This window comes from Pipistrellus kuhlii, unplaced genomic scaffold (assembly GCF_014108245.1).
Source record: "Pipistrellus kuhlii isolate mPipKuh1 unplaced genomic scaffold, mPipKuh1.p scaffold_m20_p_15, whole genome shotgun sequence".
Classification (NCBI taxonomy): domain Eukaryota; kingdom Metazoa; phylum Chordata; class Mammalia; order Chiroptera; family Vespertilionidae; genus Pipistrellus; species Pipistrellus kuhlii.
The window spans coordinates 189,101-212,143 of NW_023425460.1; the positions used below are offsets into that span (position 1 = coordinate 189,101).

At 56.3% G+C, this 23,043-nt stretch overlaps 1 protein-coding gene and 1 long non-coding RNA gene across 3 annotated transcripts in view; one reads left to right on the top strand and one right to left on the bottom strand.

The window, feature by feature from the left end:
• The first annotated feature begins 567 nt into the window (after positions 1-567).
• Positions 568-22,833, top strand: LOC118719060. Its single transcript, XR_004988020.1, has 3 exons — positions 568-695; positions 9,908-9,909; positions 22,821-22,833. It is a non-coding gene; the product is annotated as an uncharacterized LOC118719060 (long non-coding RNA).
• Positions 4,245-23,043, bottom strand: part of RET (ret proto-oncogene) — a 53,353-nt gene continuing 34,554 nt past the window's right edge. For both annotated transcript variants that reach the window (XM_036438027.2, XM_036438024.2), the window contains 11 exons: positions 22,528-22,647; positions 21,491-21,747; positions 18,930-19,077; positions 16,810-16,917; positions 15,665-15,879; positions 15,457-15,579; positions 11,537-11,607; positions 10,229-10,366; positions 9,027-9,126; positions 7,539-7,686; positions 4,245-6,306 (listed from right to left, as the gene is read on the bottom strand). In XM_036438027.2, the coding sequence (XP_036293920.1) occupies positions 6,149-6,306; positions 7,539-7,686; positions 9,027-9,126; positions 10,229-10,366; positions 11,537-11,607; positions 15,457-15,579; positions 15,665-15,879; positions 16,810-16,917; positions 18,930-19,077; positions 21,491-21,747; positions 22,528-22,647 (1,586 nt within the window). In that variant the 3' untranslated portion in view covers positions 4,245-6,148. The remainder of the gene's footprint in view (positions 6,307-7,538; positions 7,687-9,026; positions 9,127-10,228; positions 10,367-11,536; positions 11,608-15,456; positions 15,580-15,664; positions 15,880-16,809; positions 16,918-18,929; positions 19,078-21,490; positions 21,748-22,527; positions 22,648-23,043) is intronic.

Here is a 23,043-nt window from a genome sequence, read left to right on the forward strand (position 1 = left end):
CCTGCTCCCTAAGCTTAAAGCTTAAGCCAGTAGGCGGACATCTCCCGGGGGGTCCAGACTGAGAGGGCACAGGCCGGTCTGAGGGGTCCCTTTCCCCAAGTGCATGAATGTTGTGCACTGGGTCTCTAGTAGAATTATAAGAAACTTATCACTAATTCTGACAAAGTCATTAGTGGTACCATCTCTTCCCTAGATGGAACACAGAGCAATCCCAATTGTTTGGCATGACAATGATGGACATTGCTCTAGATTTCTTGTGTGTTAGTCATGGTCTGTGCCATTCCTAATACAATACTTGGGTACTCAAAACCAGGAAGATGGACCAGGAGATATGATGCCTTAAGGCAAAAGCTCTCTAAAGTGGCTCTCTGAAGTGGATCTTCTTGGCCTATATAGGACTTGTTCTTGGCTTGGAGTTCTTGGTTCAAAACACCTTACAGGGATTATTAATTGTTCTTATTGTTGTCATAGTGATCATGATGGTTTATGGCATTCTAACCAGGGTCTAAAATGCTTCTGCACAGTCACTTTCTTGACAGATAATCATTGTAATGATATAACAGAAAGATCAATATTAAGAAGACTTCATGCCCTGGCCGGTTCGGCTCAGATGATAGAGCATCAGCCTGCAGACTGAAGGGTCCCAGGTTCGATTCCGGTCAAGGGCATATATCTTGGTTGCGGGCACATCCCCAGTAGGGAGTGTGCAGGAGGCAGCTGGTTGATGTTTCTAACTTTCTTCTTCTTTTTTTTTTAAAAAAATACATTTTATTGATTTTGTACAGAGAGGAAGGGAGAGAGACAGAGAGCCAGAAACATCGATGAGAGAGAGTCATGGATCAGCTGCCTCTTGCACACCCCCTACTGGGGATATGCCTGCAACCAAGGTACATGCCCTTGACCGGAATCGAACCCGGGACCCTTAAGTCCCCAAGCCGACGCTCTATCCATTGAGCCAAACCGGTCTCGGCGATGTTTCTAACTTTCTATCCCTCTCTCTTACTCTCTGTAAAAAATCAATAAAATATATTAAAAAAAAGACTTCATTATGTTGTTGACCATGGAGATGACTGAAGGATCAATCTTAAAGTGGTGAAGATCTGGATTTTTCACTTCCTTTAATTTTTCTTTTTTAAGTTTTTTGAAAGTATTACAGATGTCATTGTTTTCTCCCCATTGGATTTCCTTGAAAATTTCAACATACAAGCAAAAGAACCAAAACAAACAAACAAACAAAAACAACAACAACCAAAACAAAACAAAACAAAAAACACATTTGGGAACTGAGAAACAGAATATGCAAACAGACAATGGCTAGACCACATATAACCAAAGAACTCTAACCCACAACCTTTGCAGTAATCAACCCAGAATAATTAAGACTTGGTCAGTGACTGCTAGCTTCTCTACTTTGTACTCCCTTTTCCAACTCAAAACCAGTCTAAGAAAGCCAAGTATGTTCCCCAGGTAAGGCACATAACATGCCCTGCTTCTAGGGAAAGCCTCCCTTTGCCATGCCAACCACCTCTGAAGACACCTGAGGCCTCCCCACCTCCTTTTGTTCCCACTATGGAGCCTCGGACTCCTCTACCTGCCCTGAGTATCTGCCAAAATAGGAGTGGAGTCCACTGTATAACAAGTTCAGAATAAGCAGCTTCTGCTTGTTCTTACTTGGGTGGTCTTTATTTCTACAAATGATTATAGATCATTTGGCCTCTCTTTAAAAATACAATTTTCTCCCACAATACTTCTTTTAGTGACTGTCTTGAGAGAAACCTGAATCTTACCTTCCTCTGTATTATTCCTAGTCTTAAAGATCATTTCCTACAATCGTTCCTCACCCCCAACATTCATGGTCTCCCAAACCCTTTGGGTGATCCTGAACTCTCAGGCCCTGTGGCCACAGAGCCTTCAAGAAAAATTTAAAGTCTTTGAAACTCTCAGAAGGAAGGCACAATATGGAGCCAGTCATTTGGTGAGAAGAGGGGGGGAGGGGGAGGCGGCTGCGAGGCGGGCTCCCTGCAGCCTCTGGACAAAGTCCCTTCCCTCAGGCGGCTCTTCCTTCTCCTGGGCTAGACCCTTCCCAGCCCACAGCAATGACTTTCCTCCGTGGGGAAATGACAAGTGCAGAAAGGGACTGGGGGTGCGGACAGGTGAGGAACAAGAGCAGCCAGAAAAATACGGTTTACTTTGGTGCTATTTACAAATTAACAAAGATCAATAAAAACATGGACCTTTAAAATGGACTATGCACTTTTATTCAAGAACTTGACAGTGTGGTGCATGGTAAATACTGTCAGTATTGAAGCATCAAAATGACTTCCTTCTCAAAAAATGAATCTTTTCCTTTTCTTTTTATATGTTCAGTTTTAGAATGCACGTTCCTTACCTTGCCTGCCCACATTTTGAACTTGAATTGTTCAGTGTCATCGGAAGGGATGCAGGATTACGGTCTTCCCTGGCGTGGGACTGAAGTATTGAAGTCACAGTGGTGGGAGCAGTCTCAGGTCATTGCTCCCTCCACGCTGCCTGCCTCGCTCCCCGTGATGGACATGGCTGCAGCCTGCAGCCACATGGCTCCATCGTGCGGTCTTGCCTGGGCTCCCGCTGAGATCCTGGTTGGCCAGGTCCTGTGTTAACACATCAGAAACATCTGCAAAGGTATCTTGTCACTTGACATAGCACTGAAACCCGAGTCGCAGAGAATGTGCTTTCAGTGTGAGTGAAGCTTCTTCTCCCAGCCGTCAGCCGCAGGACAGGGTGGCGTGCCTCAAATCGCAAACTTCTCTACCCACGCGTTCTGGTTCCGTACCATCTTAGTAAGATAGCCCTTGGTGGGAGTCCAGCTTCCTAAAGAGGTGGGAGGACTGCACAGTTCTCACGGGCCATCAGGGCTGCTGCTTGGAGAAGGGATGAGGACGGGGCAGGCAGGGTCAGTGGAAGGTCATTTCTGCACGTAATGGCCCATGAGCAGAGGGCAAACTCCACACGTGCCTTTATGCCGAGAGGCACCCCATGCTGCACCTTCAGATCCACTCTCACTGCATCTCTCAGGGCCTTAGACCCTCACAGGATTTCTTAGGCATTTCCCAGAACCACCCTAAACATCAACTAAATATCCAAATATCCTTTGTGTGAATGTGTTGGAGGAAGGAGAGAAAGCCATTTACTGTGTGTGTGTGTTTGGAGGGGGGCGGGGGTTGTACTGCAAGAAATGGTGCTTTTCCTTCCAATTTTCTTTTATATGTAAACTGTTTGTCCACCTCCTTTTCTTAGGCATTATATTCAACAACATTTGCACCCAAATAAGCTGGCCTTGTGGTGGAAGGGATTGTTGTGGATGCTGGCAGAGAATGTGCTTTTTAAGAAAAATAAACCAGAGACAAACGAAAAGAAAAACCAGGCACAAACTCCTATGGTCATGTAAGGGGGCTTAGTATGTTAGTGTATTCGCTTTCCTCGTCGTGGGTTCCAAACATTCAGAGGTAAAGGCTGTAGCAAATGACTTGAGCCTAGAAATTAGGTGTATTTCCAGTCCCTGTAGCAGACTGAAGGAGGAAACAGAGCAGACTCAGGCTCTGGGGCCAGCAGCTGCAGTGCCCGGGGCGTGGGCAGCCCGTGTGCGCACATGTGTGCGTCTGCCTGACCGAGGAAATGACACAGGCCCTTGGGAACCCCACGTCAGATTTATGGTGGCAACAACTCGTGTTTGCTGACGGACCCACCTGCTCCTTGCCAGCTCATAGAATTCCTGCCCAGTCCGGTGGAAACAGAAGCACTCGGTGTCCTCAACTTCATAGTGCTTCACAGTTTTCCCTCCTACTCCCCTGGGCTTTCAATAATGACTATGCATTTTACGTCCTCTCCCCCACACCTGTCCAACTCTAGCTTCAAGAACCAAGAGGCAAGCACACTGCCAGGGAAGCATACACACCTGAACTTGGCCTTGGCAGCTGCTCTGTTCTTGAGAAGGGAACCTGAAGGCAGGGGCTCTCTGAATAGCGGGACTGGCTGAATTTTCATTTACTGTGAATTTTCATTTACTGTCAATGCGCCTGTTCACCTACATATCGTGCAAGACAAGTCCATCCGACCACCGAGAGCCTCCTGACCTTCCACCACTGTTAGTTCCCGGGGGCTGCCCCATCAGACCCCCCTGACACATCTTCATCCTCGCACTGAAACTTCAAAACAAAACACCTGATGTTCCCAGTGAGGAAGTTTAGAGGAATGAAGTTTACACGTTTTGTGATATATGATTTTATTTACATAACTAAAATTATTTCCTTAGTCACCTTGATTTACAAAAACAAATGAACATGGCATGGTTTTAATAACCTTTCATAAATAGATTTCACAAATTTTCATAACTGACAGATTGCTACTTAATACTCAGGAACACTTAAACACTTAGTAACTTCTGCATATATGCATGAAAATCGAGAGGACTAGTAGGCATGAGTACTTGTATAACTAGACAGGTTAACAGTCAAGGGTTAATTCCCCATCACTGGGTCAGCCACTTGAACTCGGAGTCCTCACCCTGCTAACAAACCTGCTACAGCATCTCACTGAGTAGGCATTTTTAATAATTTGAAAGTTTACCCTTATTTAATAAGACTAGCGTTAAGCACATCTGAAACCAGAGACTTCCAACAAGATGTGGGTAAGAGAACTAATAGGGCATCTGACAAATGGCTCCAGCTCCAGCCGCCTTGCGCCTCCAAGAAGTGTTTCTCCAGCTCCTTCTCTGGGGTGTTTTGAGTGCGCACACACCACGAGGCTCCAGCACACACTCAGCCGAGCCTTCTTGGCCACAAAACGCCGTTAGTGTTACTGCTGTTACGTAATGCCTCTGAAACACGGCCTTTTTATAAACCTACAGGCACGTCCTTCCCCGGTGCGCTCCATCCAGGCCAGGCAGTGTCTGGTCACCGATCCTCCCCTGGGAAGTTACGGTGCTGAGACAAGTTACAGAAGAGCCACCAGGACTTTCCAAATGCTCCCCCTCCCCTCAAGCTGGAGGAGCGCGGTGTCTGTGACCACAAACAGGCAGAGGAGAATGACAAGCTTATGAGTCATGGTCAGAATCCGAGAAACCAAAATGTCTTGCTATAGCAGCGTCAAGTCCACACACGGGAAGCGTGGATACTTTCCCACACAAGCTCTATGAGAGCCAGAACACTGTCTTTCCCACGTCAGAGCTGAAATCAGAGCGGGGGAGGTCCTCGGTCACTGTCAATGCTACTTCTAACATAGCTGGCTGAACGGTCCCTTGTACACTGAGCACCAGTCCGCCCACTCTCGAGGTGTGAGATGAGCCACTGCTTTCCGGTGCTGGGCATGCAGTGGGCGGAAGACGGAGGCGGGGGGCGGGGGGCTCTCAGCTGCCACCTCTCCGTCTGGACTGGAGGCCACTCCACAAGCACCCCTTCCTCCGTCCTGTTCTAAACCAGGAAGTGACCCCTCAGTGATGGGGAACCGTGTTTGTGAGCTCTCTCCCGACACCGCCTGTCTACACAGCAAGTGTGGCATCACATCTCTCCATTGTGCTAATCTAAGAATCATGTTAATTATGATAAAAAAAAAAATCAAATGTCTTCCTAAGAAAAGGTTTTCTTTTAATTAAAAAAAAATAAAAATCTCAGGATCCCAAATCCTGAGCCCAGGGCTGTGCCAAGACCCCTTCTCCCTCGCCAGCCCCCGGCAGGTTTTGACACCAACACTGGGCCTTGCCAGGCTCGGTTCTCCACACCGTCAGTCCTTTGGGCCAGTTTTGTCCTTGCTGCCTTTGTCGGGGGTTGAGGGGGGGCATGTGCTTCATGTTTACATCTGGTTGCCTTGTTGGGTGGCAACCAGGAGAATCAAACAGATCAGGTAGTGAGTGAGGGGCCCAACGTGTGAGCACAGAGCATGGTGATCCCTGATGAACACACACTGGCACTGGCTCTGCCAAGGGCTGCAGAGGAGGAGGAGGAGGAGGAGGAGGAGGAGGAGGGACCTACACACGAGACTGGCCTCCCATCCCGTGCACGGTGTCTGCTTGGGAGGGAAAAGCCGCCAGCCAGCGGAAAGGGCACCGTGAGGGCCAGCGGACCACCTCAGCCAGCGTCCTCCTTGTGAGTCCATTACCTTTCACAAAGAAATGTTAACTACCCAACGAGTCCGTTAATTGTGCCGCTGAGGGTGAAACCATCCAGTTAGCATATACACTATCATTGGCATAGCGTGGACACCCAGTGCTAGTGCCATCGGCTCTCGTGAGTGGTACAGGACTCTCCTCAGGCCAGTTCGGGTCTGACATGCCTAAAAATGAAAACAGATCGTTTGCTCTGCACTGAAGAACCCACGCTCCATGTGCAGACAGTAAGGGCTTGGCAAAACTCCCTGTGAGCTTCTACTCAAACTCGGGGCTCTGTGCCCATTACACAAAGGGGCTCCTGCTCCATTGTTTGCGAAGCACGTGCTGGGGGAACTATCACGAGCTCTCCTGGTAACTGACCAGAAATGACCAGCTTTGACTTTTGTCAGTTTCAGACGCTCAGATCTGACGTATGTTGTGGACCTCTTTCACTCGCTTCCCAAGGCTCGTCGCTGTACCCAGTGGCTTACGGCAGCGGGAGGCTTGATAAAAAGTGCTCGGGCCTAAAGAAGCCTGTCTCCCCCCCAAGTCTACCCTGGGGAGAGGTTCTTCCAGATCAAGAGTGCGCACAGGGAGCCCACAGCGGCGCCAGGACAGAGGCACGAGCACCAGACCCAAAGCCAGCGAGGCACCGAGTGACCCAGGAGGCATGCAGAGGGAACCCGCTCAGCTGGAAAATGCTCGAAACACCAAGATTTCAAAAAAATTAAAAATAATAAAAATCAACGAGGTTAGAAAACAGAAAAATTTCAAGTATTTAATTGAAGACAAAAGAAGGAGTTTTGGCAAGAACCGTCTTTACTGTCCATTGCGAGACCACAGCACCACAGACTACTTCTTCCAAGAAGCACCTGCTCTAGCTCTCAGCGCTGACTTCGTAAGTGACAACTGTCATGACAGTGTGTAACGCAAAGGATGTGAAAAGAGCTGCCTGCGTGTGGCCTGTGGCTGGGCACCCGCCCACCCAGACAGGGTCTGGGGCCACTGGCTCCTCCTTTTTAAATCCAATGCCCCCTCCCTCCCCCCAGTTTGGGTAAGTGTGTCCCAGTAGTTAAATTACAAGTACTATGACTTGATACCCACCCCAGAAATGACTTATTCATCATAATCTCAACATCCCCTGAGTGTTCTGCCCTGCTCTCTTTCTTTATCGTCTCAAGTTGCTGGGCAGTCTAGTAATTACACTTATTTTCACATCCTTTAAAAAAAAAAACATAGCTGCAAAAATGCCTGAATGTAAACGGATGCAAAGTCAGACATTACAAATAAAAAGGTTCAGAGTGGACTTTGGTTTCATTCAGACCAGAAAGACTCTTAAAAAAGCATTCCAGAGAGTAAGGATAGTGCAGAGAGGAACAGAGTCGCTAGAATCTAGTAAATGCATGTGAAATTCTACCATAGAGTTTGTTTTCAATCCACGTGGAGGGGAGGGTGCGAGGGAGGGGAGCATTATTACAGTCCACCAGGGGCATCTCCTCTTCCGAGAGGCCGTCATCGTACAGCAGGGAGTCGGACGGGGTGGACGCGGCCAGATCCAAGTAGTCCTGGAACAGAGAGGTGGCTGGTCACCACTCCCGCCCCCCGCCCCCCATGTGCTGCAAAGACATGCCCCTGGGCAGAAGCCCTGGCCTTGTCCCATCCAATGCCAGTCTACTGGATTCTCCAAGAGACCCGAGCTCCTCACCGGATTGCCAGCTCTGAGGTCCCCCAGCTCCTGCACCACCTGGCCCTGCTCCATAGTCCTCACTGCTCCCCACCCGAAAGCCACCTCCTTGGGGGCAGAAACGTCCCCCATTATTGTTCTGGTCCTATCTAGGCCGCATGCAGCACCGCCTGGTGAGATGTGTGAGCAGCCCCAGCATTTTCCTGCTTCTCAGTCCCACGAAGGCCGTCCCCTTGTTAATGGGATTGGTGGCTTTGCTCACGTGATACTCTGATGTTGGGTTTCACCACAAATAGCCCAGACCAGTGGTCGGCAAACTCATTAATCAACAGAACCAAATATCAACAGGACAACGATTGAAATTTCTTTTGAGAGCCAAATTTTTTAAACTTAAACTTCTTCTAATGCCACTTCTTCAAAATAGACTCACACAGCCGAAACCGGTTTGGCTCAGTGGATAGAGCTTCGGCCTGTGGACTGAAGGGTCCCAGGTTCGATTCCGGTCAAGAGCTTGTACCTTGGTTGCAGGCACATCCCCAGTAGGGGGTGTGCAAGAGGCAGCTGATCAGTGATTCTCTCTTCGATGTTTCTAACTATCACTCTCTCTTCCTCTCTGTAAAAAAAATCAATAAAGTATCTGAAAAAAAATATGAAAAAAAAATAGACTCGCCCAGGCCGTGGTATTTTGTGGAAGAGCCACACTCAGGGGGCTAGAGAGTCGCATGTGGCTCTTGAGCCGCAGTTTGGCGACCACAGGCCTAGACCATGCATCTTGCTTTTCCTGTTTGAAGAAATTACAACCGTTGGGAAATGTGTACATGTGAAGATGAAACGCTGATGTAAACGCCACGAGGGCAGGGTCTGTGTGTGTTTACTTGCGTTTCCATGATCTCAGAATAGGGTGCACAGCAACCGCTCCATAAATATTAGCTGAAACTTGGTTGACTTTCTCATTTTCCTACAGTTTAAACTGAAGGCGCACGGCTGACTGTGGCCTCTCAGATCTGTTTTGTTTGGCCTACACTGAGCTTTTGAAAATGTAAATGAACTGCCAACATTAAAAGCTGGGAAACATGGCCATCTCCCCTGCACAGCCTCACTCTGTCCCTGCACAGGGACCTCCGGGGACCTGGCTGGAACCCCTCCCCCCATCCCTTCACCTCCCACTGCCACATCCAGCCTGTCGGCGGCCCACTCTGGGGATCTGCTCTAGGTACTCACTCTTCTCTTAACCATCATCTTCTCCAGGTCTTTGCTGATGTCGGCAAACACGGGCCTCTTGTCTGGCTCCTGCTTCCAGCACTGCAGCATCAGGCTGTACCTGTGGGAAGAGCGACGGGTGGCTATGACCCAGCAAGGACCCCTTGTCACAGCCACCACACCCAGCACAGTGCCAGGGATCAGGGGTGGTGGTAGGGGGATGGGGGCACTCTGGTCCTGAGCCCCAAAGCAGTTATTGCATTATTGACATCCTTCTCTGAGCTGGGCCAGGGGAGGGGTCATCGGGGCTCAGGGTGCCCAGCACTGTGAGCTTCCTGTCCCTTGAGGGAGATTTGTTTTCAAAGACACTGGTAGCTAGCTGACCCTGCCCACTGTGGTGGCTGAGTGGGCAATGCCAGTCCTTCAAACTCGTCTGAAGGCTGAACTAGGTGTGGAGACACACAGCAAGTTCCATGTGTCTTTCAATCAGCCACTCGCACCTCTGCCTTATACCTTTACCACCTCCTCCCTGCTGTGGAGCCTCGCACAGCTGCAAGGCCTGCAGGGCTGCCGTGTGGAGAGCTGGGCCAGCTGGCTGCCAGCCCGGGCTGGAGGGAGGTGGTGCCACTCACCCTTCTAGCCCTGGGCTGGGCACGTGGCAAGTGCACGTGGACTTGGAGGAGTAAACATGCCAGCCCGTGTCTGCGTGCAGACAACTCCTTTCTCATGTGCTCTCCACCCGTGCTGTGAGTCACCCGAGGACCTCCGTGCGGGAAGGCTGGCCCCTGGGCGCTGCTGGCCTACCCCTTCCTACCTTTGCACTTCCCTTTGGGCACTCCCCAATGTGTACCCCACGGGCCAGTCTGAGCTACCTGCCCCGCTCCAGCGACCTGCAGGCACAGGCGTCTGGCCTTGGGCTCAGCTGCTCTTAGTCTGATCGCATCCTTCCCACACCCCTCTCTGGGCTCTGCTCCCCCTCATCCTTGTAGGTCCCCCCAGGAAGCCCACCCAGCCCCCAGTGGAGTTGGATCCTCAGCATCTGCTGCCATGCCCGGGGAGTTCTGTGGCTTCTGCCCTGTCACGCTCTGCTCGTCACTCCCCACCCCCAGCTCACCGCAGACTGGTGCCCAGGGCTGCCAGGAGAGGAGGGGAGTGTGCCCGTGCCCTGCCCTCCCAACCCCGGGTCTGCGTGCGGGAGGCGGGGCCAAAGCAGAGCTGCTCACATCTCCTCGCTGCAGTTGTCGGGCCGCTCCATCCGGTAGCCTGTCTTCAGGAGGTTGAAGAGCCGCTCAGGAGGAATCCCCGGGTACGGGTTGCCCCCCAGGGTCACAATCTCCCACAGCAGGACACCAAAGGACCACCTACGGGAGCACGACAAGCAGTGAGCGGCTGCGCCACGCCTGCCCGGCCCTCTGGGGAGCTGACATCCGTCCCCCCGCAGCTGCTGGCCCTCCAGCCCAGAGCCTCTACTGCCACCGCAGAGAGCCCGACTCCCCCTGGGCCCGCTGCTGCCAGGCTTCCCAGCTCAGCCCCACACCTCCAGGGGGCGCTGGGCAGGCCCAGGCAGTGGGTCACTGAGGCATCTGGGTGGCACCACCCAGAACGGCCCAGGAAGTGCAGCAGAATGCAGGCTGGGCCCAGGCCATGGGCCTAGGCTCCCGGCACACTTCCTCCACCTGCTCCGTGGGCCTGGGATTTTAACAAAGTCTGAGGAAGAACAAAAGCACGGCTATACGAACACACTTAACTGTGAGGGAGGCGTTACTGTGAAGTGGGGACAGAACCGGATCACCACACAGCATCATCACACGAGCCCACTCACGGGGACGGGCAGCAGACACCTGCGCTCCTCGGAGACCACGAGGCGGCCACGCCCGTGAGCCAGTGGTCACCCGGCTGGTGGGGTCCTTGTGACTCAGTCTCTTCACCAGGCTTTACTTTGAATTCCCCGACTGCCTCAGGGCCAGCTTCCCACGTCAGAGAGCAGTCGTTTAAAACCGTAAGACCAGCCCTTTCACAGCCCTCACTGCTCAAGGCGCGCACAGCTTAGTGGCCCAGCACTTAAGACAAGAGGCCTGCTGTGTCTTTGGAAAAACCGTCACGTCTGTCATTTGACTGGAAGACCGAGTTTGGGTCTTGCCTTTGAGCAGTTTGGGGCGCACGGAGCTCACCCGAGGCCGTTCCCCCGAGGCGGGAACCAGTCCTGCGCAGGCCCACGGGAGGGAACTACCTGCTGGGCTGAGCCCGTGTGTCACTGAGACTCCCACCGGAGGGAGAGGAGGGGAGGCCAGCGGGATGTGCAGCCACTGCTCACTGCTCTCGTGGAGGTTCCTGGGGCTTTCAGAACCCCCGCCGGGGCCCTGGCACTGGCTGAGGACACGAAGCTCCCTCAGGCTGGGGGGAGGGGGCTCGCTGCTGATGCTCGGCACACGGGGACAGGCCCTCAGGGCCCGCGCTGTTCCCAGCTGGCTGCCCAGGCAGGCGGCACAGTCCCCCTGACACGTGACCCAGGAGGGCACACCCACACTTACACATCACTCTGGGTGGTGTAGATGTGATCAAACAGGGACTCGATTGCCATCCATTTGACTGGAATCCGGCCCTAAAGGGGGAGTGAAAGCAGCACATTAATGGTGTTGGGAACCAGAGGAGGGGAGTGTGCAGGAGGGCGAGGCCCCGTCTCAGGCACTTCCAGCTCTGGGGGTGCCGAGTGATGGCACCAGAGTGCTCCCAGGTACAGAAGGGCACACAGCTTCAGAGGGCCTGGGGTCCAGCCTGGCCCTCCTGGGCACAGCTGAGATGCCAGAGGGAGTCAGCTGGCCTGCCCACCGATACACAGGCTTGCTTGTCAAGCACCACATTCCTGCTGAGAAGAAACCGAAGGAACTGATACCAAGCCCTACCTAGGCCCCCCGCAGCCACATCTGGGGAGCTCTGGGGTGCCCCGGGTGGTGCTGCCCAGCTGGTGGGCCAAGAACTCCATCCAGCAAGACCTGCCCTGACTTCTGAGGATGAGTGACTTTGGGGAACCAGCACGGCTATCTTGGGATTCTGATGCAAAGCAGCACACTCACTGCTCTCCTGGGAGCTCTAAGGAAGCAATCTGTTTATGGGCCTCGAGGCTGCGTTTTGCCTCTTATTTTATGCCAGGGCTCTTAGAGTAGGGGTGTCAAACTCAATCAGAGAAGGGGCCAAAATCTAAAATCCAGCCTAAATCGCGGGCCGAATGGTTTACTGAACAGTCATAAACTGTCATTGTGATGGAAACGCAGCGGACTGCAGTGATGACAGCGCGGTGCGGGCCACATTGCAAGGCCTGGCGGGACGGATTTGGCCCGCGGGCCTTGTGTTTGACACATGTGTCTTAGAGCATCCTCTGGAAGAGTACCCCTCACTGCAGAGGTGCTGGGGCGGGTCAGACCTAGCAAATCCTTTGAGCTATCCTCATTTTGGGTTTTTTTTTTTTTTTTTTTTTTTTTTGGTGCTCTGTTTGGGTGCTTTCCAATGCCTTGTCTTCCAAAGAACTGACTCGACCCTCTGCTTCAGCCAATCCGCTGTTGATTCAATCTAGTGCATTAATTTCAGTTATTGTGTTCTCCATTTCTGACCGTTTTTAAAAAAAATGATTTCTATCTCCTTTTTTATGTTTCCTCTTTGTTGAAGTTCTGTGATCATCTATTCTTCCCCCAAGCTCCCTGGGCATCCCTATGACCCGTGTTCTGAACTCAGCCTCCAGTAAAGCGGGAGTTTTGTTCACTTGGGACGCGTTGCTTTGTCTCCTCATTCTGGCTGTCTCCTGTGCTTGTTCCTATGTATTAGGTGGGTCTGCTATGTCTTCCGGTCTTGGCAGAGTGGTCTTATGTAGCAGGTGTCCTGAGGCCCAGTGGCACAGTCCCCCGGTTTACCTGAGCCAGACGCTCTCAGGGTTGTGTGCCCTCCTGTTATAGTTAAGTCTTGACTGCTGCTGGCATGTCAGTGCTGGGACTGACCCTCATGCTGACCGGCCGTGAAGACCGGCTATGACTATAGTGGATGAGCGGGCATGTGAGGGCGGACCCCAGGAGTGAGATTTTGTTGCAGTGGGGCTCAGACACGGGCCACGTCCGCCTTTTGGGTGTGATGTTTGTAGTGCTGATTGAGGGGTGTTCTGGAGTGGTCTGAAGCCAGCCACCAGGTGTGTTGGTTCTGGAGTCTCTTGGGGCTCCAGTACAGGCCGAGGCAGCTGCTGCCTGTATCTGGCCTGGACCACCTGGGAGAAGCTAGGAAGTGACTTTTGGTTGGTAGCTTCCTATTCTGGGCTTGGAAGCACCTGGGTTATGCTGCGAACCAAGGCTGGTTACCACCACTGCCGGGCTTGGGGCTGCTTAACCAACAGCACACCAAGGCCAGATGCTTCTCGTTTGGGGTTTGTAGGCCTTCAAGAGATTTTAGAAAATTCCAGAGAGAGCCCAGGCTAACAACTTGTGGATTAGCCTCTGAAAGAGGTTCGGCCTGGCCGGGAGGAGAATCATCAGGTGGAGTGGTTCACGGAGACTCAGACTTTGAGCCCGGCTGCACTTGCAGGCTGGATTGGAGGAGGGCTCAGCTAGGCAATAATGGCGCCTGCAGGCCCTTTGCTCCAGGGGAGAGCTGCCCCTCCAGCCGTTGCCTGAAGCCAGATACTCCAGTTCCTCCCTGTTTGTCCCTGGCATTTTTCGAGCTGCTGTCCCTTTGCTGGAGCTCTGGAGAGTGTGTGTGAGCAAGTGAGTCTGTGCTCGGGCCCTTTAAGAGGACACATGGGCCTACAGCAGCCCTCCCTCTCACCTGGACAGAATTCGCGTATTTTCACAGCCAGCAGCTGTGGGGACTGCTCTTCCCGGCACTAATGATCCGGGCTGGGGGCCTGGTGCAGGGCTGGGACCCTCACTCTCCAGGGGGGCCCTCTGCAGCTGAGATATCCCTCGCAATTCTTAATTGCCGCACAGGGTGTGGGACCAGCCCTTTTCGTGTCTCCACCCCTCCTACCGCTCTCATGGCTGCTTCCTTACACCCTCGGCCACAGTTCTGTTCACCAGCGAGTCCTCAGGGGGTTCTGAAGGGTGGCGGTTCTGTAACTTCGCTGTGTGTAGATGTGGCAGTGGGAGGAGGCGAGCAGGAGGTACCCGCTTTGCCATTTGACCAGAAGTGACCCCGATGCCACTTGATGAAGAGCTTTCAGCAGGTAAGTCTTGAGGCAGAAATCCACTTTAAAATGTGTGCAGTGGGTTCTAATGCAGCAGTTGCTGCACCTCCTTTTTCTTTAAAGCATCTTAGGATGCTCGCCCCTGAGGAAGCGGGGCTGTGTCCGGGGCACGTGCCTGTGACAACGCTGCCTGCGGCCTGTGCTCTCGGGCCCGTGTCTGAACCCCTCCTGCTTCTCTGCTCGGCGGCACAGGGCCTCCTTGAAGGATCAGAGCAACAACAGGAAGGCTCTGTCCACATCCCTCCACAGGGCGGGATGCCCCCTCCACTTCCCCTTCGGCAGCGCCGAGATGAGCCGTCACCACGGAAACCCAAGCAAGAACGAAACAGCCTGTGACCACAGGGGCCCCACCCTCACAGGGTGACGCCGCGTGCGGCCGCTCTGTGTGTTATTCTTCTGAGTGACGCCTGTTGTGCATGTCGGGTCAGCGGTGACTCCTGAATGGCCTGCGGCGAGCTGAGCCCGGCTGGTCGGCTGGGGGGAGGGAGGCTGCAGGAGAGGCGAAGCGGCCACACAACCAAGAGGCCCACGACCAATGCCATGGAAGCCAGGCCACGCCAGGAGCCAGATTCCCCCGGAGGCTTGGAGGATGCACAGTGGCTTCCAACGCAGCATTTACCATGACCCCCGTTCCTTCAAAGCTTTCTTTAGGATTCGCATCCCTGCTGAAGGGCCCGTGTTTGTAACAACGCGGCCTGCAGCCTGTGCTCTCGGCGGCCTGAGTTTGCACGTTTTGGCCGTTTCGAGGACGACTCTGTGCTAAGTCTCTGGGCCCTCTCCAGGGCCCTCCTTGTGCCTCCCATCTCACCCAGGCCCCCAGCTCCCGTCCCAGGACCTCCACCTGTGACACGCCTGTGCCTTTCTACAACGGACGGCCACACCACTGTCCTCTGCCCAAGAGCTGAGCCACACAGGATGGAACCAGGGCCGTCATTCAAAGAGGGCTGTGTCCACAGCAGCAGGCGGCCTTCGGAAGGGACAGTGATGGAGAGCGAGAGGAGCTCTGGCACCCGGCCCTCAGCAGCCAGCCCCAAGGGAGAGAGGGACAGACTCAGGGATCGGTCCTGTACTGGGCCTCTGGGGACCCACCGTCAGGGAAGGGTTTGGGGATGAGGGCTCGAAGTTTATACTCAAAAACCCGCTTTATCCTCTCCACCCTGTGGGCACCCTGACCGCTGCCCTGCCACACCCGGGGCCTCCGGAATGCACCCCCCCTCCAAGACCGGGTACCTTGCTCCTCTTCACATAGGAGTCCTCTTCATACACGTCCCGGGACAGGCCGAAATCCGAAATCTTCATCTTCCGCCCCTCGGCCACAAGGACGTTTCTGGCCGCCAAGTCCCGGTGGACGAGCTGCAGGGAGGACAGAGCGGGGACCCCTGAAGCCCAGGCCCCGCGAGGCGGCGGGGGCGTGGGCGCGGGCGGGGGCGGCGCCCACCTTCATCTCCGCCAGGTACCGCATGCCCCGGGAGATCTGCCAGGCGAAGGAGATGAGGTCGCCCATGGTCAGCGCCCGCTCGTCGGGGTTGTCCAGGTAGCTGGAGTTGCGGCTGCCTCTGCTGCCCACGTAGCCGGGCCCCACCTTGCGGCTCTCTCGCAGGAAGCCCCGCAGGGAGCCATACTTGGCGTATTCCACGATGAGGAGCAGCGGGCCTGGGGGCAGAGGGGGCTGTGGGCTGGCTGCCTACCAGGCCCTGGGCGCCCCCCAGAGCACGGGAAGGACACGCAGGCCCCCTCAGGGGAGCTCTGCCCCCTCCCGGCCAGTCAGCAGAGGGACCCCGCCCTGCTCTGGGCGGTAAGTGCCTGGGTGCCAGGCGGCTCCAGGACTTAAGTCCCAGCCCATGCTCACATCACTGGCTCTCGCTCTGAGGCCCGCGCGGAAGCCGCTGCCTGGGCGGTTGAGCGTGACCTTATCCCAGGGGGCCTGAGTTGGCGGCTCCTGTGCTTCCCGGGGCTGCACACCGTCGCGGCCAGGGTGCCAGCCTTCCCTCATCCCCGGCCTTGGCCCAGCACCGTCTGAGAGTGACCGATAGCGGCAGGGTCTGATCGCACGTGGCCCGCCTGCTTTCTGCTCCTGCCTGCTCTCAGCAGCTCCCAGGCCTGAGTTCTGCTGGCACCGACCGGCATCCCTGCTGCCCTCTCCCTGTTGGCTCCCTGTCCCCTCACACCCCAACACACACATGCACACATGTGTGCACAAGCAGTGATAGGCCCCTGGTGGCTGGTCTCGGTGTCTTTAGGTGGCAATGCCTTTGTCATGCAGGCTGGGGTCACCTGTGATCACAGCATGCCTGGTCCCCAGGAGGTGCCTAGGAGGCACCATCCACTTCTGGAGCTCCTCCTCACCTGGGGGCGCTCCCTGGAGCAGGGCGCCAACAACCAGGATGCTACCAGAGGCCTCTGGGCAGCCCAGCGGGCCTAGGGCGCTGGCCTCATGCTCCTGGGGCAGCCCCTCCCAGCCCTCTCACTGACACCGGGGGGAGGGGCGAAGAGGGGAGAGGGGGGCTCTGGGACAGAGAACAGGGGCCAGAGGGGAGGAGGAGAGGGGAGGGAGAAGAGTTGCTGTCCTATGGCTGGCCTCACCGTCCTGGCTGCAGGCCCCGTACAGCTTGATGACGTTGGGGTGGTTGACCTGCTTCAGGAGGTTGAATTCTGACAGGAGGTCCCGCAGCTCATTGGGGGAGGCGTTCTCTGAAACACAGGTAGGCAGGAGGGCTGCAAACCCATCCCTCTGGAAGCCCCATCTGTGACCACGCAGGTCCCTGGGCCCGCAGCAGTAACATCTGCAGATCCCCGCCTGCTCAGATCCCCTCCCACTACTCCACAGCTCGGAGCCTCCTCTGCCCCCCGCAAATAGGGACCCCAGGAGGCAACGTTCCATCCCGGAGCAGGATCCCATGGACAGCCTCCAGCCTCTGGGCTGGGTGTTAAGTGGAGTTCCTTCCTTGCAATCACCATCTTTCAAAGACAGCTGTGCACACAGACCCCCTCACTAATCCTCTGGGAAGGAAAGGGGGCCCCCTGATGTCCCCAAACACCTGATGACCAAGCACTGGACACCGGGGCAAAGCCCTGGAGGAAGGTAAAGGCCACAGATCTTATGGAAGTCTCCTGCCAGGAGGAGGGCATGCATCCTGAGAGTGGGAGGGCTGGGTTTGGGGTCCCATCAGGAGTGGGAGCCCCATGTGGAGGTATTCTGAGTCAGTGTCCCATAGCCCACTGCTCAATTGTGCCATGCCCCTGCCGTGGTGCAGACTTGTCTGGAAGCGAGAGGAGATGGGGCATCAGGAATCAGGACCCCTATACCACACATGGCGGGTCCTGGGCAGGCTTCACTGTGCCCACGTGTGGCATGGGATCTCCCAGGTAAGGCTGACATAGCCTAAGGGCCTGGGGAAGCATCCGGAAGCACGGCATGTGCGCCCGACTGTGCACCAGCCAGGTCTCGCCCACCACTGCCTCTGGGACCTTGTCAGTCCACGTGGGCCAGAGCCCAGCCATGGCAGAGGGCCCTCTGCCCGGTCTCTGGAGAAAAATGAGTTTGTGTGGTTGGGTGTGTGCCCGCTCAGAGCCGAGCTTGTGGCACAACCGGTCACTGGGGTGTCCAGTCCTCTCAGGAGGCCTTTCCTCCAGGGCCCCAGCAGACACTTGGCTGAGAGGAATGAACGGGGCAGAGTGAGGCGGGAAGAGCTAGCAGTTCAACAAAGGGCTTTACAACTATTTTAAAACTCAGGTCTTTACCCGAGTATAGAATGTTGGTATAGAATTGTGGTTCCCAACCTTTTTTTGGCCATGCCCCACCTAAGCATTTCTAAAATCCTGATGACTCCCTGTGACATATATTATTCAAAAAGTGAACTCCTATTCACGTGGAGGAAGCCTAAAAGGCCATTAACCTGGTCTAAACAAGCGTCCAAAGTACATGGCATCCATGAAAGAGACAAATGAAAGAATGAAAAGACAGCTGAAGTACTGAGGAAAAAATCACTAATTGTTAAAAAAATAATAATAATATTAAGTTATATGAAAAAATAGCAAAGTTTCAAAACATAATGGAGAACTGAAATGCATAAATATGTCACAATGTATATTTATATACTAAATATGAGGCCCCCAGAACCATAAGAAATGCAAAAACTTCACTGTTGTTAACTCCTTCTTGAATTTTCCCCCTTGAAAATCAAATTGCCCCCTGTGGGGTATGTGCCTCACGCTGGGAACTGGTATAGAAGCTACACCACTCTAGAACCTTCCAAGGGAGGAAAGTCCTCACCCTGCTTCTCCAGGAACCACCGACCCAGGTCGTCTATGATGTGTGGGGTCCCCAGACTGCAGCCACTCGACAGCCCTGGCCCTTGCCGGTGTGGCTCAGTGGATAGAGTGTCGGCCTTCGGACTGAAGGGTCCCAGGATGATTTTGGTCAAGGGCACATGCCTGAGTTTTGGGCTCGATCCCCAATAGGAGGTGTGCAGGAGGCAGCCGATCAATGATTCTCTCTCATCATTGATGTTTCTTTCTCTCCCCCTACCCTTTTTGAAATCAATAAAAAATATACATTTTTTTTTAAAAAAAAGAACAGCCCTGTAGGCTCCTGAGGAGGTGCCAGCACGGTGCCAGCTGGCTGTCGGGTGGTGTCATCCACCCCTGGGGCTCCGTCACTGTGCATGGCAGAGCCCCCGTGTGCTGCCTGGACAGGGAGGTACCTTTCAGCATCTTCACGGCCACTGTCGTGTACCCGGCTTTGCCTTTCAGCCGGAAGGCTGTTGCCTCGACCACTTTTCCAAACTCGCCTTCTCCCAGAGTTTTTCCAAGAACTAAGTTCTTCCGCGGGAACTCCCACTTGGGGTCCTCCTGCATCGGGGTGGGAGGAGTGGGGGGAGAGGGGAGGGAGGAAGATGGTGAGGGGAGGAGGAGAAGAATGAGGCCAGACCCAGGAGCAAGTCCCAGAGCATGAGCTCTGGCGTGAGGCACTGACTGTGACCTGGACCCGCAGGGGACAGACCGTCACCCACGTCCCTGCGGGCAGGACCCCCCCAGCTGGGCCCAGAGGTGCCACTCCACGACAGGCCTCCGCCAGGGCGAGGCAGGTGCCGCCGCCGACTGGCCTGGCCTCTCTGCATGCCTGTACCCTTACTGGTCCCAGTTCACTGAACATGCCATGCCCAGGGCCACCCTGGGCCCGCGTCCTCGTCTCTCTAATGAGGTGTTTCGGGGCTCACTGAGCACGACAGGTGCTCACGTGGGAACAAGGCCTCTTCCCTGGAGCCAGGTCCAGTCCTCTCAGCTGCTTCTGCCCTGGACACCAGGCCCACGAGGCCCTCACTGGGCTGAGCCCTCTCCAGATGCCAGGAACCTGCCAAGGCCCAAGTCACTACGAGAGCATCCAGGGCAACTTCCCTGCGTGGCAGCCCCAGGCTGGGTGCCACTGTGCTCCTGGGGAGCCTCCCGGCAGCCTGTGGAGGAGGCTGCTCCTCCCCGGAGCTGGCCATCGCTCTGAGCCTGCACAAACCTGCCTGTCATGTTCCCCTCGCACACACCTTGCCCTCATACTCAAGACCTCTCAGGATGCCTCCTCAGACACCTCCCCTGGCCTGCGCCCTGGGATTCTGACTGGGATGCCCACGTCGGCCTGGACCCTCCCCTCCCAAGTCCCCCTGCAGCCGGGCGTGGACGTGGCTCCTGGGGGCTGCCCACCCTGTGCCACACCGGGCTCCCCCAGCCCACTGAGCTTACACCCTGGACACTCGCTGCCCCTGCAGCGACCAGACCCAGGCTTTCTGGTTCTGGGTGCAGAGGCAGCCTCCTCTCAGCACCATGGCCAGGGCCTTCCAGCTGCTCCCGGGCGGGCGGAGCCCTGGTGCTGTCTCAGGTTCCCCAGGAACCCAGTCAGAGTGGACAGCACTGTCACCGCTGCCTGGAGCCCTCACCTCACACTGCCTGGGAATTGCAGTTACTACAGAGACCGAGCACGCACGGCTGTCACCAGTTTCATCTTCTTAACAATATTAAACGTCACTCTCCCTCGTTTGTATGTCAGCACACGGAGGTGAGCGGTTGAGGTGCCTCAGAGCTGGGCAGTGTGGCCCTGAGGCCTCAGGCCGGGCTCTGGTCGCTCTGCATTCTGGGCAGCAGGTGGCGTGGGCCGAGGCAGGCGGGTCCACCCGTTCGGGCACCATGAGCCCCCTCTCCCCGTGGCCTCACTGCCAACTCCCAGGGTAGATAGAGGAATCGCGTGGCTCATCCCAGAGGCCTCTGTGGAAGCTGAGACATTGCCGGGCAGGGCTGCAGCCCCCACCTGCTGCGGGGCTGGAAGTAGGAAGGCTGGGAGGGAGGCTGCAGTGGCGGCTGCTGCTGGGAACAGCCTCTCTGGCCCAGACCCTCACTCAGGGGCCAGCACCCCCTCTATGGCTCCTGCTGCAAACCCAGCCACCGCCCGTCCTGGCTGTGCCGGCCAGAACCCTGCGGCCCCTGGGTGCTGAGCTTCCTGCCTGAAGGTCCACACACTGAGGCTGACCTTCTGTTCCTACACCCTCCACCCAGCACTGACCTCAGTGCCCCCAGACCTGCTCCCAGCTCCTCCGGCAGTTCCCAGCCAGAACGTTAGGGGGCATGGCGGGCAGAGAGGAGGCCTGGCCAGCAGGGGCCCTGAGGAGCCCACGGTGACCACAGACCCGGCTCCTCCCACCGAGAAGGGGACTTGGGATGCCTACTGGCTCTGCCTGGCACTCTGTCAGCTGGCTGGTCGCAGAGCCGAGGGCTGGCTCCAGTACAGGTGGCCCCCACGCCACAGAGGGCTCCCCGCTCTGCTGCCGCCACCATCTCTCACCTGCACAGGGACAGTGCCTCATCCCCGGCTCCCACTTCTGCACCCACCCTACAGACGCCTCACCAGAGCATTCTGTGGAAATACAGGCAGACCACAGGCCTCCTCTGCCCACCCCCCACCCCCTGGGGTCCCTACCCTGCGGGACCCCCAAGTCCTCGGGCATTGGCAGGTGTCACAGGCTGCCCTCACTGTATGCTCGGGGCCACCCCTCAGTCCGTCTGAATCAGAACCCACCAGTCTCGCTCACTAACTAACTGCCTCCTTGCTCCTGCCCCACCCTCCCTTGGAGTCATTTCGGTGGAGGCAGGACTGCTGGACCCTCACGAGCTGCCTGTGGTTGCAGTATAGCATGCCCCCCCCCTGGCAGCCCTCCCCTCCGTAGCCCCCCGAGGCCAGTGCCACCTGCAGGGCCTCCGGGAGCCCCACAGGGAGCCTCACCGGGATCTTGAAGGCGTCCACAGAGACCTGGTTCTCCATGGAGTCCACCGAGGGCCGCCGGGCGCTGGACGAGGAGTAGCTGACCGGGAAGGCCTGGGCCGGCCGGTGCACGGTCATCTCGGCCGAGGCGATGGGCGCCTTGTGGGCGTTCTTGTGGTAGCGGTGGATGCAGAAGGTGGACAGCAGCACGGAGACCACGAACGAGAAGAGCACGGCGGCCGCGATCACCGTGCGGCACAGCTCGTCGCACAGCGGGCCTGCGGGCGGCGGGGGGGCGGCCGTGAGCGACACACGCGAAGGCCCCCCAATCCCGAGGGGAGCCGGCACGCACAGCCTCCGGCCCGGAGAACTGTGGCTGCCGAGACACACTGTGAGCGGCTGGCCAGTGCTGTAGGCGCGGGGAGGAGAACAGAGTACCCGCCAACGCGCCGGGAGCAGGAGAGGCACGGAGTGTGTCCGCAGCCGGCCCGAGGCCACGCAGCAGGGGCAGCGCACACAGGGGCAGAGAGGGGGCGCTGCACTGCAGTCAGCTGGCCTGGAGGGCTGAGGGAGGTGACGTCCTGCGTTCCCGACACCTTTGTGTTTTTAGTAAAAAAGTGAGGGCAGGAGAGTGGCTCAGGACCGCGGGCCGTTCAGTAACAACTCGAGTGCCAGAAACAGAGACGCATCCCCGGGCCCAGGCGCGCAGTGAACCGTGCCGCCCACCACACAGGCTGTCCCGGAGAAAGCACCGAGCTCTGGCCGGGACAGGGGCCCCAGCTGGCCAGCGCCGGGCCCCGCCGAGGCCCTGCACGGGGACACGTGGAGCAGCCACGGAGTTATTTGGCGGGAGAAGTAATTTTCCGGTCCACCCCTGTCGCATAATTTGGGGTTATAAGGCACGATATGGAGGCCCTGGCCTAGCTCCCTGCCTGCGAAGATGGGGAGCAGAGGCCCAGGGGGAAGAGGAGGGTCTCCGGGGCGACTGCCCAATGCACTTTCCTCCCTGGCTTGTGGGGAGGTACAGGGAGCCCGTCCCCCACGGGCCCCCCACTCACCCTGGCTGTCCTCGGGCTCACAGAAGCACTTCCTCTCCTCAGGGAAGCAGTTGCAGGTCCCAAAGCCGGCTCTGATCCCCCAGCGCTCTCCTGGCTCGTGCCCCCCGATGATGCTGCCCCCTGGGGACAGAGGAAGCCGCTCAGCCTCCTGGGGCCACCCAGGGGAGTGTGGGAGGGACGCACCTGTCTGATGTGGTGGGGTGCGGGGGGTGGGGTGGGTGTGGGGGGGATGGGAGTTGGGGAGTGAGCTCAGAAGTCCGGTCATCTGGACAGGAGCCTCAGCATGACCCAAGCAGTTCCCTGGTCCCGCAGGTGAGGGGAGGAGCCCGTAGGCTGCCCAGGGACCTTGCCAAGGGCCACACAGGGCTGCTTTCCAGGAGCGGAGAAGGGGCAGCAGGGGTGACCAGCAGATTGAGGGGCGGGAGCTGCATGCCTGTGAGTTGGCCAGGGTGGCACTGGGTCAGGGCACCTAGCTCCAGTGTTGTTTTGAGGGGGGCAGAGCCCTTCACTCAAATA